This window comes from Chiloscyllium plagiosum, chromosome 36 (assembly GCF_004010195.1).
Source record: "Chiloscyllium plagiosum isolate BGI_BamShark_2017 chromosome 36, ASM401019v2, whole genome shotgun sequence".
Classification (NCBI taxonomy): Eukaryota; Metazoa; Chordata; class Chondrichthyes; order Orectolobiformes; family Hemiscylliidae; genus Chiloscyllium; species Chiloscyllium plagiosum.
The window spans coordinates 18,037,714-18,051,653 of NC_057745.1; the positions used below are offsets into that span (position 1 = coordinate 18,037,714).

Genomic DNA, 13,940 nt, shown 5'->3' on the forward strand with positions numbered 1-13,940 from the left:
AAAGATGTGGATGCTTTGGAGAGGGTTCAGAGGAGGTTTACCAGGACTGGAGGGCTTATCTTATGAAGAGAGGTTGACTGAGCTCAGACTTTTTTCATTGGAGAAAAGGAGGAGGAGAGGGGACCTAATTGAGGTATACAAGGTAATGAGAGGCATAGATAGAGTCGATAGCCAGAGACTATTTCCCAGGGCAGAAATGACTAACACTAGGGGTCATAGTTTTAAGCTGGTTGGAGGAAAGTATAGAGGGGATGTCAGAGGCGGGTTCTTTACACAGAGAGTTGAGAGAGCATGGAATGCGTTTCCAGCAGCAGTTGTGGAGGCAGGGTCATTGGGGACATTTGAGAGACTGCTGAACATGCATATGGTCACAGAAATTTGAGGATGCATACATGAGGATCAGTGGTCAGCACAACATCGTGGGCTGAAGGGCCTGTTCTGTGCTGTACTGTTCTATGTTCTATGTAATCAGGTAGGCTAATGGCCTTTATTTTAAGGGGGTTGGAATATGAGTAGGGAATTCTTACTGCCACTGTACAAGGTGTTTATGATATCACATATGGATAACTGAGCAATTTGGTCCTGTTTCTTCAAGAAAAGATGTTGTATTGCTAGAGACAATACAAAGAAGGTTAACTAGGATCATTACTGATATAAAAGGGATTGTCCTAAGAGCAAAGTTTAAATAAACACATTGTTCTCAATTCCAATGAGTAGTGATTCATTGAGAGGTGATCTGTTTGAAACATACAGGATTCTTAAGGGGCTTGATAGGGTAAATGTTGTGAGGATGTTTCCCGTCAGAGAATCGGAGGTTGTCGGGAAAGGGCAGGATAGTGGAATGTCAGATCAGCCTTGATCCTATTGAATGGTGGAGCAGGCTTGAATGACTAAACAGTCTACTCCTGTTCAAAGAGAAACCAAAGTTTGAACTGGTTTTGAACTGTGTTTACTGAAAGCTTTAATTTTACTGTGGCGAATACAGGGGTGGAGAGTTTGATTTGATTTGGCTGTCTATCTTTGTGTCATAACAGTTGACTGGTTTCTGCATGTAGGTTCTGTCCAAGTAGTCAGACAGGCTTAATCCCAACCAGGTTTATTGGATGTGAGCAAGAATAGGAAGCGTTGCCTTTTCTTCCGCTTCTGTTTTCCTGGCAGAGATCAACAAACCTGTTACATCCCTTCATGTATACTGGACGGCCTTGTTGAACAACTGTGAATGAGTTAAATGCGAACAATGCTTCCAAAGAATTACCTGTTGATAAAATTGCACCATTTGTGTGCTGTTTTTTCAAGATGGAAATATACAAAAGTATTTACTACAGGCAATTACTATATGTAGTTTGTTCTGTAACTTCAATTCTTCATTAAGCCTAACAATCCATATGGTTAAATATAATTTCTTTGTTCTAAAAATGGTTTTCTGTGAACCAGTCTGATCAATTTGAAATGTTCATAGAGTATGAATTATAAATGTGTCATTTAAATGTTCCAATCATTTATATTTAGAGAAGACTGACCTAAAACCCTTATCATGTAAATCTAGCTGATAAGAGATATTTTACATGGCAGCAAACTTAAAATTATTGATGAAACAGCTGTAATGTTTTCATCATTTTCTCCTTGCCCCGATTAGCAATGCTTATCATACTTGAAATATGCTCATACAAGAACAAGTGTTTATAACCCATTGCCTCATTTGTCCCAAAGTCACCATTCGGGCAATATTGGCAAGGTTTTTCTACCCCTTATGTGACAAAAGTTCACATAATTTAACACAAACTGTGTGTCTAAATCTGGGGTACTTCTAACCTGTGATACTGAAATCCATATTTTAAACTTGTTATTTTCCAGTTGAACTAAGCAGCAGCAGTCAAATGCCTTATTAATCATGTTATCTATTTTGATTTTGATGTCTGGATTGATCATAACAAAAATTTTGCTTCAATATAAAAGTCTTTTTTAGCCTCTTTAAAAAGTCTCTCATTTCCAGCTTTGTTTTACCTTCTGAGCCATTCAGTAAGGTTTGAGAATTGAATGTTTGCCCACAAATCGTTTGTTACAAGAGTGGTGCTGCAGTCTAGTTTTAACTTTGAAGTTCCAGATTTATGTAACAATTAAGCTTTCTGTTGTACCACCTTCAGATTAGATTACTGACTCGTTGCTATCAGAGAGAAAGAATCAGAAGTCTTCATTTCTAGTTGCAAATTACATTTCATTTTGAATCTAATCCAACTTCTAGAATTCAGATATATAGAGCATAAAAGTGGAGTAGTTGTCTAAATGTAAAATCATGGATTCAAGAGTTGCATTTTTTTCAAAATGTCTCGCAGATATTTCAGGAACCAGAAGAGGATGAGAATGATAAAGGTATGTAAAGGTTGCCACTTTGTGAAGTTTGTATCTTCCCATGAGTTTACTTTTATGACTTGCAGTATATTTTTATCTTACCGGAAATAGATGAAGGTTGGAAAGCCATTACAAGGCACTGGATATAACATAAAATGGAACTAAGAAACCCTCCTTTTTGGAGGCAGTTTATATACTAGGAAAATTTTTTTTACAACTTCAAATGTGACTTGTAAAAAGGTGCAATGAGTCAACTTGCCAGTTACTATAGTGCACGTATGAATATGCACAACACAAACTGACTTTTCTTTTCCTAAGCCACAAGTGTCTCTTGTTTATCTAAATAATTTCATGCACTGAAACACAAAATTTACTTGTCTATCTTCATAAGGTTAATGAGGATTAGGAACAGGCCATTTGGTCCCTTGATCGTCGCTAAGATCATGGTTGATTGAAGTAAAAGTCCATCCATTCAAACTTCTTGAAACACCGGATTATTTATTTAGGCAATTTTTTGTTTGTCTGGTATTGGAACTTTTTTTTTCTGGAGCACAAATTTTTTTTTCTTTCATCAAATTGACCTTCCAAGTCTATACATTCTGATCTGTTCTCACACTTGCAGAAATGCATGGCTCTTAATACTGGTTGTGATATGCATTTCTTTTACTTGCACTACTAGAATTGGCAGGCTAGAATCTGAAGGGTGGAGATTCTGATTTTTGCAGTGAACATAGCTGGTATAATCAAACAACATAAATAGAGGCAAAACTGACAGAACATTGCTCTACTCTGCTTTGGAACTGTGGAACACTCAGCACAATGTACATATAACCTTGAGAGAGAAAATGTTACTGTTGAAGACTCTTACTGTGAGATTGAGACAATACATGAAAAAAAGATGTTGATTTTTCCCCGAAGACTTTCATCCTGAGCAATTTGGTACCTGTTGGCATGATGCATGCAAAGAAGATGGATGACTGGATTAATTCTGAGATGTAGTATGGAGTATGGAATTCTTTTGAAGATGGTTAATGTCTTTCACAATCTGGATGAATACACAGCAGAAAATGGCTTGCATGGACCATTTCATCTGAATTTTACCACAAATGAGAGATGCTCAAAACAGAGGACCTTGGTGGACAATTGAACTTTGTTGAAGTGTTGGACGCAAATGAATATAAATCTTGACCGGAAAAAAAGATTCCGTTATGTGGACAGATTGCAATTGGGATTCGTACACCAAAGAATAATGCTTCATGAGGATGTTTGTATTGCCACAGAAGACCTAATACTAAAGGTATTGCATATAACAACTTTGTCACTGAAGAATTCAGATTCAAATGCACCTTTTATAGTTTTCTAACCTTCTTATCTTAGGTAAATTGTATTTCAGTTTAATATCAATGATAAGGTCACCTTTTTAGGTAAAAGTTTTGACATTTAAACTTGTATTTTGCCATGTTTATTCCTGTTAAATCCCTCAGATGTAGATGATATAGATGACGGTTCTCGTGAAGTGTCTAAATCTCTACCTTCAGAGCAAGGCCTTGCTGAAGCTCAACAAACAGTTCAAGTTGAAACTGAACCCAGTGCATCTTTGAAGGAAGTGGATGACGATAATATTTCAGTCACAATCCAAGCAGAAGATGCCATCACACTGGACTTCGATGGAGATGATCTTTTGGAAACAGGTAAAACTGTGAAAACTCCCGAAGGTGAGACTAAGTCCAAAGCTGAAAAGGACTCCCCGTCCCAAGATGATGTGAAGGGAGAAGTCAAAAATGAGGGAAAGAAAGAGAAAAACCATAAAGAAGGAAGAAAGGAGGAGGGGATAAAAGCAGAGTCAGCAAAGAAGGAAACCAGAGAAGGGTCCAGAAAAGCTGAAGCTGGAGATAAAGAGAAAGATTCTTCGAAGAAAGGCCCCTCATCTTCTGGGGCATCCAATCAAGCAAAGAGGTTTGTTTTTCTATGTAAATTTATGATACTGAATACCAACAGTAAGATTGGTCTTCGTTTGTGAGTAATCATGGTTCTTCCACTGGCTTGTTAGGTCTCAGATTATGTTACTGTTCTTTTTAAAAGAGTTAATATGGTGTTTTTTCTAAAACAAACATGCATGCAAGACTGATAGTACTTGCAGTTTTGCTAGTTTTTTTAAATCTGTTCAGTTGACTTTTTATCTACAATATTGAATATTTGCAAGATTTTTTTAGAACCCTGTATTCTGAATCAACATACCTGTGTGAAAAATTCAGTCAAATAAGGAGGATGCTAATGTATGGAATCAAAACTACTGCTTCTGATTCATAGAGAACGTTGTGATTTGCTCATTGAATAGATTTGGCAGAAATCTAGATCTTTATTCAACTTTGGAGAGCTGATGCAAGAGTTGGTTTTTGAACTACTCTGTTCAAATATGAGGCATGTTGACTTTGGTACTTTTTTATGGCCAGAAATCCATTAGAGCTATTCTAACTTGGTGATTTGTAACCTTTCAGTTTTTGTGAATTTAGGGAAAAAAAAATGCGTTGTTTTGTGTTCATAGACTTGTTTCTAGTAATACTTTGACCACTCAGCTCTACTTTTCCTGAATATTTGTTCGCTTTTTTCTGACATTGTTTTGTGTTCATAGTTCAAGTAAGGATTCGAAAGATAAGACCGCTACTAAAGATGAGAAAGGTAAGGCCAGATTTAGTCTTGACACTGAAACATAGTTGTAAATGTATCTTTACAATTTGTTTTACTGTTGGAAATTGTTCAGGTCTTTGTATACAATTTGCATTTATGTCGTACCTTTTAACAAAGTATAACATCGCAAGGTAAAGTTATCAAACCCAACTAACACTGCACCGTTGATATTAGGGCATGTTACCAAAAATATAAAGTTGCTCAAAGACATACAGAGGGGCTTTCCAGAACAGAGGGCCTGAGTTGCTCTGGGCTCTTGTGCTGGAGTAAAGGAAATTGATATTTGAGGCCAGAATCAGAGGATTTAGAGTTGAAAGGGGGCTGTAGAAGGTAAGAGAATGGGAGTGCATGAGGGAATGATGGATTTGAAAACAAAGGGAGAATGTAAAATCATGGATTTGATGGTCTGGGAGCATAGTTAGATCATTGAGGATTGGTAATGGGGAATGAGATCTGTAGTTGACAGTTTTGAAAAATGCCTCGTAGGTTTGACACTCTAAATATATTCAAATGAGTTAATACAATGATTGATGGAAGTGGTTTTATTTTCCATTTTGTGCCCTAGGTGTGAATAGTAGTATTGGAACTAGCAGTGGTGGTGCTAGTAGTTCGACCAAGAACCTATGGATTAGTGGTTTGTCTTCGAACACAAAAGCAGCTGATCTAAAGAACCTGTTTAGCAAATATGGCAAGGTACGTATTACTTGTGTATAATTTTCCAAGAATTGTGAATTACTACACATTAAGAATGATTTTAAATTGCCTTAATTAAGATTCATAATGTAAATTGTATGCATTTGGCTTAGGTTCTGAGTGCAAAAGTAGTAACCAATGCACGAAGTCCCGGTGCTCGATGTTATGGATTTGTGACAATGTCATCCAGTGCAGAAATGTCTCGGTGTATTTCCCACCTTCATCGCACTGAGCTACATGGACAGCAGATATTTGTTGAAAGGGTAATTATTTTTAGTGTCAATGTTGCCTGTTGATTTAAATGTGCAGATGATGATAAAACATTTTCATAAGTACAATAAGAGATGGCTTGGGCATCCCCTTCTGAAATGTCAATAAACTTGGAAATTAAAATGGATAGACTTGAGGTGAAAAGTTTGCCAGTGTGGCTGCCAGAACACTATGATAATATACAGTTAATCACTGTCTTCCTAATACTTGCCACCCCCTTTCTCATTGTATTGCTCCAAAAAGCAAAATAAATATTAGAAAAGATTTGACTTGAGTACGCAATCAAATTGGAATCAATGGAATGGTGTCGAGATAAAATACCAGTAGAAAGGAAATACCAAAAATATGGTTAAGTAGTATTAAACATTAGTACAGTTCTCGATAGAGGAATATAGATGTCAATGACGTTTTGTGATAAGTCAAAAAAAGTCATTTGAATGGTAAATTTGTCTCTACTTGATTAGGAATTATATTTTAATCAGTTACAAGCAGTCTGACACTCTTTGAGGGTGTATTAATCTTTTTAAACTGCATCTGTACACCATCAGGGTTCAACTATTGTTACACGATATATTATCATAAGAAAACACAGGTTATTCTGTTTACTTAAGTGTATGTTGATCTCCAAACAAGTTCATCTCTCTCCTGATTCAAGTGATGCTGGTAAGCCTGTTGATGCGCACACATGGCTGAAGTTGGAAATATTTATCCATTTGATTATCAGAACTACTGACGTACTAAATGAGCTATGCTTCAGAGCCTTCATGTGTGTGAAGAATATTGATATTCAGTTGACTGTTGTTAAATAGTCCTACCTCTGCTCCCTTTAGTTTAAAAAACATCAGAACAGTTTATTATTGTAGTAGGGTGTTCTTGATGACAGAAGTTTGGAAATTTAAAGTTTTTCGGTTCTGTACCTCCTGGTGCTGAACCTAATGCATGTGAAAGCAGTCACATACAATCAATTGGACTTGATGTCACTGAGGAAAGTCATCTGATCAGGACACAGCACATTCAGTGAAAACCAAATGAAGCTCTTCTATGATATAACCCACATTGGATTGATTTGCTTAGCCATTGTCAAAAGTCACTTGAGGAAGACTGGAATTGGGGAAATGACCTGTTAATGTAAACATTTGCACCCTTTAGGAAGTTTTCCCAGCATGTAACAAATTGGTGCACCTACTCCATAAGGATGATGGTCCTGTTTGGGCAATGAACAAGAGCATTTTTGCATAATAATGTTTGAATAATATAATGAAAATAAAACAGAAGTGTGAATGCTGGAGATATGAAACTGAAACAAAAATTGCCAGAGAAACTCAGAACTCTAAACTCTGTTCACTGGACTCAAAACATTATCTCTGCTTTCTAGATACTGCCAGTTCTACAGAGTTTCTCCTGCAATTTCTGTTATAGTTAATTCTTGAAGATTTTACGAACATGCTTCAGATCTGATCACATGACTACCTAGTAGGGTTGTCGAGCACTGATTGTTCTGCATAACAAGATACTTGAATTATTATTGCAATGCATGCTTCGTCAAGACATTGACATTTTTCTGACTTAAGTAAATTGAAAATAATGGGGCAGCACGGTGGCTCAGTGGTTAGCACTGCTGCCTCACAGCACTAGGGACCTGGGTTCAATTCCTGCCTCAGGCGATTGTCTGTGTGGAGTTTGCACATTTTCCCTGTGTCTGCGTGGGTTTCCTCCCATAATCCAAAGATGTGCAGGTCAGATGAATTGGCCATGATAAATTGCCCTTAGTGTTAGGTGCATTAGTCAGATGTAAGTAGGGGACTGGCTTTGGGTGGGTTACTCTTCGGAGGGTCGGTGTGGACTTGTTGGGCCAAAAGGCCTGTTTCCACACTGTCGGTAATCTAGTCTAATCTCAAAACACTATATATTGAAATGTGCTTTGCACAATTCCTGCACCATGGATTGTAGTCTCCAGTAAGGTCCATGTTTAACATTCAGATGGAACAGGTTCAGGGTTTGGGAATCAGGATAAACTTGAGTACTGAGTTGAAATTGTACAACTGATCCTTTTCTTTACAGTTCCTGTTTGAATGGAAACTATATATGTAAACTTGTACTCTGAGGCGGTCACTGTGCACAACTATGGCATAATGTGTGTTTTTGTGTAATATTTCCAAATTAGATGGCCAGTTTCTGCTATAGATAAGGTGGTAGAAACTTGTAAGAAAATGTATAGGAAATTCATGCAAAAACATTTTTATCATGTGTCATAGATGGCTTAAACCAATTTGAGAGATGCTGAAGCTCAAACTGAGAATACCAGTAGATTAATCCAAAAGTGTATTAATCATGTGATTCTGTGATATTTAATTTCCCGAGAAGGAAAATGTCATATTTGAGGATTGGGTCTTGATTTTAAAATGGGGAAATAGGCAACATCTATTATTTCTAAAAATTGATTTTCTGTCTTTTATTTTTGAAAAAATCCAACTCTTTATCTGTCTAGGTTAAAAATGATCCTTTTAAAAAAGAATCCATAACAAAAGACGGAACAGGGAAAATTGGTTCAAGCAGAAGTAGTAGTGATAAAAAGAGTTCGACGGGTGGAAAAACAGCCAGCAAGTAAGTATATTTCCAGTGTTTTTCCTTCTACTTCCCTGTGTTTCTTTCCCGTTTCTGCTCTTAGCATTGAAACTTCAATGCAATGCCCTTCAGTGGGCACTGCCACCAAAAAAAGGGTATCAAAATTGAGTCTGATCTTGCTAAAGCATGCATGCTTCATTAAAAGTTTATGATTAGCGGTCATGAGCTCTATTCCAGATTGCTTTTCTCTCCTTTTTTGACTGGTTCTAAGGCCATTTTCTTTTTATGGAATGTGGGCATTGCTGGCTGAACCAGCATTTATTGCCTACTGACATAGCTTTTGCTTTGTCAGCTGAGATAAGTTTAACTTGATACTTGAAGCAATGAGGATCAGTAAAACTTGTATGTGACATTCATAAAAACATTACTGATTAATACTACTTGATTGTTTTCAAAGTTTACAGTTTGTTTTGTTCAGTCAGAAGATTGTGGTACTTTTGTCTTTGGTTTTGCTATGAATTATGGAAGCAGTTCTTTTATTTTGTGAATTACCTATATATTACAGTTCAGGTAATTGTTTCTATGCTGGATCTACAAGAGCAACTCGCCAAGAGAGCTTACTTTGTGCCACTTCTCAACCAGTTGATTTTCTTGAGTTATTCTCTGCCTTCCATTTTTGGATTTTTATTTGCTTGTGGGATGTTATTTGTATCATCTATAGTGAAGACTGGCATAAGCTAACTATTCATTTCATCTGCTATTCTTTTATTTTCCTTAGTAATTTTCAGTTTGACTTTCTATAGGGCCAACACACATAGTAAACCTATCCGGAAAAGATTAACAATTTGGAAACTAAATATATTTAGCTTATGGCAATGCTTTAAAATGGAAAGTGGTTGCGCCCTTAGTCAAACTGTTTCAGCATTGCTACAAAGCTGGCATTGAAAAAATTGCCAAGATTCAGTCCTGTGCACAAAAGGCAGGACAAATCCAACCTGACCAGTCACTGCCTCACCCAACTACATTTATAAGCAAAATATGGAGGGTGTCAACAACAGCACTTTCTCAAAATAGATTCCAACCATTGCCCCATAAAATTCAGCGACATTGTCATTGCAAGAATCCTCAATTCTGGGGTTGACCACTAACCAGAAACCAAACTGAATCAGTCACATAAATAGTGTGAATTCTGTGACAAGTAACTTGTCCCCTATCCACCAGCGTGGCATAAGGCATGGCATGTGATGGGCTCCTCCCCATTTACACTTCATTACTTTGAGCATTGAGTGCAGGAATTGAGATGTCATGTGTGTTTTGTACAGGATATTAGTGATGCCACATTTGGAGTACAGTGTACAGTTCTGATTGCCCTGCTTTTGGAAGGGTATTATAAAATGGGAGAGGGTGCAGAAAAGATTTACGAAGATGTTACTGAGTCCAGAGTGTTTGAGATTATAGGAGGTTGGGACATAGTCACTGGAGCCTAGGAGGTTGAAGGGTGACCTTAGAGAGGTGTATAAAGTCATGAGGGACAAAGATAAGGTGAATAACAAAGGTCTCTTCCCTAGGGCATGGAAGTCCAAAACACGAGGGCATATTTTTAAAGTGAGAAAAATTTAAAAGGCACTGGCAGGTGGTTTGTGTGTGGAATGAGCTACCAGATGAAGTGGTAATCGCTGGTACAGTTAAACATTTAAAACTCAATTAGATAGGTGCATGAATAGCAAAGATTTAAAGAGATATGGGCCAAATGTACTAAGTTGGACTAATTTAGTTTGAGAAACTTGGTCAGCATGGACAAGTTGGACTAAAGGGTCTTTGTCCGTGCTGAATGACTGAATGCTCTCATTTCTGGATAGCTTTCTTTTGTGCTCTGATTTTCTTTCCTTTTGCTTTGATAATTATTGTTTCAATCCCATCTTCTAACCTGTCATCTGTCTTTGTGGAATTATATGCTGCTTCTTTTAAGTTTGATATCAAATTTAACATTTCTAATTAAATTGAATGGCAGATCTTTCTCTTGAATTTTTTTTCGTAATCTCTTTGGAATGCTTCTATTCTTTGTATACTGAAATGTCCTTCAAATATCTGCAACTTGGTCTCTATTAATCTATCATTTCACCTAGTTTGCCAATTCACTTTAGCTTTGCTTTTATATCCTTGTAATTTTAAATAAGTCTCTGACCTAGAAACAGAGGTTGTTGGAAAATCTCAGCAGTCTAGCAGCATTTGTGGAGTGAAAGAGTCAACATTTCTTGTCCAGTGACCCTTCTTCATAGATGGCCTACTCCTATCTCCATCAAGCAATATAAACTTCAATCAGCATATGGCTGCTACCTAGGGGCACCTTCACTGAGATTAAAAAAACCCTGTCTTGTTGCATAATGTTAAAAATCACACAACACCAGGTTATAGTCCAACAGGTTTATTTGGAAGTACTAGCTTTCGAAGTGCTGCTTCTTCAACAGACCTGTTGGACTATAACCTGGTGCTGTCATTTTTAACTTTGTCCACCCCAGCCCATTACCAACACCTCCCAATCATTGCACAATAATAGGTCCAATATATCTTAACTCTCCAATTAGCTCCAGAATGTGCTGTTCGAAGAAATTATTTAGAAACTGTCTATAATTTTACTGGAATCTGATCATCAATAATCGCATGGCAGTTTGAGTTCAGTTTGGAATTGTACTGATCAAAGTTTTCAAATGCCTTAAAAAGATGCTTTAAAAGTTTTGTCTTCCAGCTGACAAACCTTAGTCAGTGTCTAAATCAAGCTATATCTTTCTAAATGACTATTCTGGTCAAATTTTGTTGGCAATCATCAAATTACAGCCAATAGACAGTACTTGGTGGGTATTCTCCTCTGCAGTGTCCCCTAACTCCATTGGTGCCTTATAACAGACTGATCAATTCACTGTGCGAACCACTGCCTTTGCTTGCAAAACCACTTGAAGCATTTCATCTGTTAGATGATTTGGTAAAATAATGAACTCAGATTGTTTTGACACTGTTTTAACTTGCCATATGCAGTGTCTTGGGAACTTCACAGGCATAATTATATTCACAGACAATACATTGACACAACTTGAGAAAGATCTAAGTATAATTTCCAGTGAACCTGTTCAGAGGTGTTATTAGTCACTTCTGGAGCAGGTGGAACTTCAACCAGGGTCTCCTGGTCTGGAGGTAGGGATACAGTCAAAGAAATGTTGAATGGAATCAGTCCAACATGTCCATGCTGACCAGATATCCTAAATTAATCTAGTCCCACTTATCAGCATTTGGCCCATATCCCTCTAAACCTATGTACCCATCCAGATGCCTTTTTAAATGTTGTGATTGTACCAGCCTCCTCCACTTCCTTTGGCAGCTCATTCCATACCATGAAAATATTGCCCTTTAGGTTCCTTTTAAATCTTGCCCCACTCACCTTAAACCTATGCCCTCTAGTTTTGGACTCCCCTAACCTGGGGAAAAGACCTTCACAATTCATCCTATCCATGCTCCTCGTGATTTTATAAACCTCTGTAAGGATACTACCACTGCAAGGGACACCCCACTGCTGGGAACACTAATATTAAGCCGCTCGTTAATATCATGTATTTCATTTTTCTCATTCTGAATATAAAGGACACAAGTATCTTCTAAAAAAGAGGATAAGAAAACAGAAAAACTTGGAGAGAGAAAAGAAAACAAAGATGGGTCAAGCTCTTCAAAGAAACCAGAAAATAAAAAGGACGACAAGGAAAGTGCAACAAGCAGTAGTCATGACCATTCCAAAAAAGTAGAGGAAAAGAGGCGAAGAAGTATGTATTTCTCTGTGACGTGTCTTTTTTAGAAGGATTTCAGATGGAGTTGTTAAACTTTGGTACAAATCCGGTTGTGCGCAAATCTTAATATGAACTTGTTAATTTGCAAGGTACTTTAAAAAGGAGTTATTTTTGGGAACATAATTAAATTCCTCACTTCATTGACCTTCTATCATTGACTTGATAGGTGTGAAGAGTTCTCATCGGATGGTGGTTATTGACAAGACTAAAGGTGAACCTGTTGTTAGTGTGAAAACTGCAAAGAAAGGCAAGAGTGAACAGGTGAACAATTATGGGGAGAAGGATTACCAGTATATAATGCTTATCATGTTTGTTACTTGCTGTCTGCTCTTCAGCTGGGTTTGTTGTCTACATATATTCTTGCATATATTCCTGTATTTTTAAGTGATGCACACAAACTTTAATTATAAATGGTAGCCAGCCTTTCATTGTCAGGTGTTAACATGTTAACTTGAAAGGAATGCTATAATTCAAGATTAATGGAAAAAATCCTAATACCTAAGATGTAAATCAGCTATGAATTCTGGTTCGAAGTTAACTACGGAAATGCTGAAACATAAAAGTACAATCAAGTGAGAATTTTGTGCATTTATGACTTCAAAAATTGCTTCTGATCATGTTGAACTATCAGATTGAGTTCTTGGAATGAAAGTATAGGTATTGGTCTGGCTTCAGTTTTTGTGTGGACCTAAATCAGTTTCAGAAGTCAGCTCTGTTACAGTTGTAGTTTTTCTATTGAAGTTGATTATGATGGCAGAGTTGAAAGCTTGTAATTTTGGTTATGTTTAATTCTGAATCTTTGCCAGACTATCTCAAATGAAGGAGGAAAAGTTGAATGGAAATGAGGCTGCCTTTCTTTGGCAAAGGAGCTTCATGCTCATCACTGTCTTAGCAGGCACTTGGACTGCACTCCGATCAAAGATATGAGGAAAAGCAGCTGGAGGAAAATTATAATAGCAAAATATTTCTCCCATGCAGCTCTTAGCAGATATGTTGTTTAGCTACTGATCCACTTTTACTTGGCTTTCTGAGCAAGGTTCTTCTGATTTTTTTTTTTCCTTTCTATAAGAGTGAAAATGTGATTTTTTTTCAAGAACTGTCCAATTCCGCATTTAGTCTTGATCAGGCTGGAAGACTTTTCAATCTGCTGCTTAGCAATTTTTGGTTCCTTGACTAACTTGTCAGATGTGTCAGGATGTGGAATTGAGATATACTTATTTACCTGGGATATGCTACCAAAACAGCAACATTATCAAAGTGATGCATGTATCTATATAGACTTGATGTCAGTGGAAATGGAAAGACCTAACAAAGAAAAATGTGACAAAATATTTTAAACTGATACTGATTTAGATTTTGTTCTTTTAAACAAAATATAGACTTCAGTTTCAAGAAGCAAAGAGAAACACATTCCAGGAAAACCAAGCTCCAGAGACAGAAAGGATATTTTGCCATTTGAAAAAATAAAACGGCAAAAAATTCGTGAGCGTTTGATCAGATTGGAACGCATACGACGTGCAATAGAATTAAGAAGGTATGTGG

The 13,940-nt window shown here is 37.0% G+C and overlaps 1 protein-coding gene across 3 annotated transcripts in view; it reads left to right on the forward strand.

Moving 5' to 3' along the window:
• Positions 1-13,940, forward strand: part of sltm (SAFB-like, transcription modulator) — a 61,402-nt gene that overhangs the window by 16,154 nt on the left and 31,308 nt on the right. For all 3 annotated transcript variants that reach the window (XM_043677439.1, XM_043677441.1, XM_043677440.1), the window contains exons 6-14: positions 2,334-2,370; positions 3,834-4,305; positions 4,982-5,028; positions 5,603-5,730; positions 5,844-5,993; positions 8,489-8,604; positions 12,199-12,374; positions 12,565-12,659; positions 13,778-13,932. In XM_043677439.1, the coding sequence (XP_043533374.1) occupies positions 2,334-2,370; positions 3,834-4,305; positions 4,982-5,028; positions 5,603-5,730; positions 5,844-5,993; positions 8,489-8,604; positions 12,199-12,374; positions 12,565-12,659; positions 13,778-13,932 (1,376 nt within the window). The remainder of the gene's footprint in view (positions 1-2,333; positions 2,371-3,833; positions 4,306-4,981; positions 5,029-5,602; positions 5,731-5,843; positions 5,994-8,488; positions 8,605-12,198; positions 12,375-12,564; positions 12,660-13,777; positions 13,933-13,940) is intronic.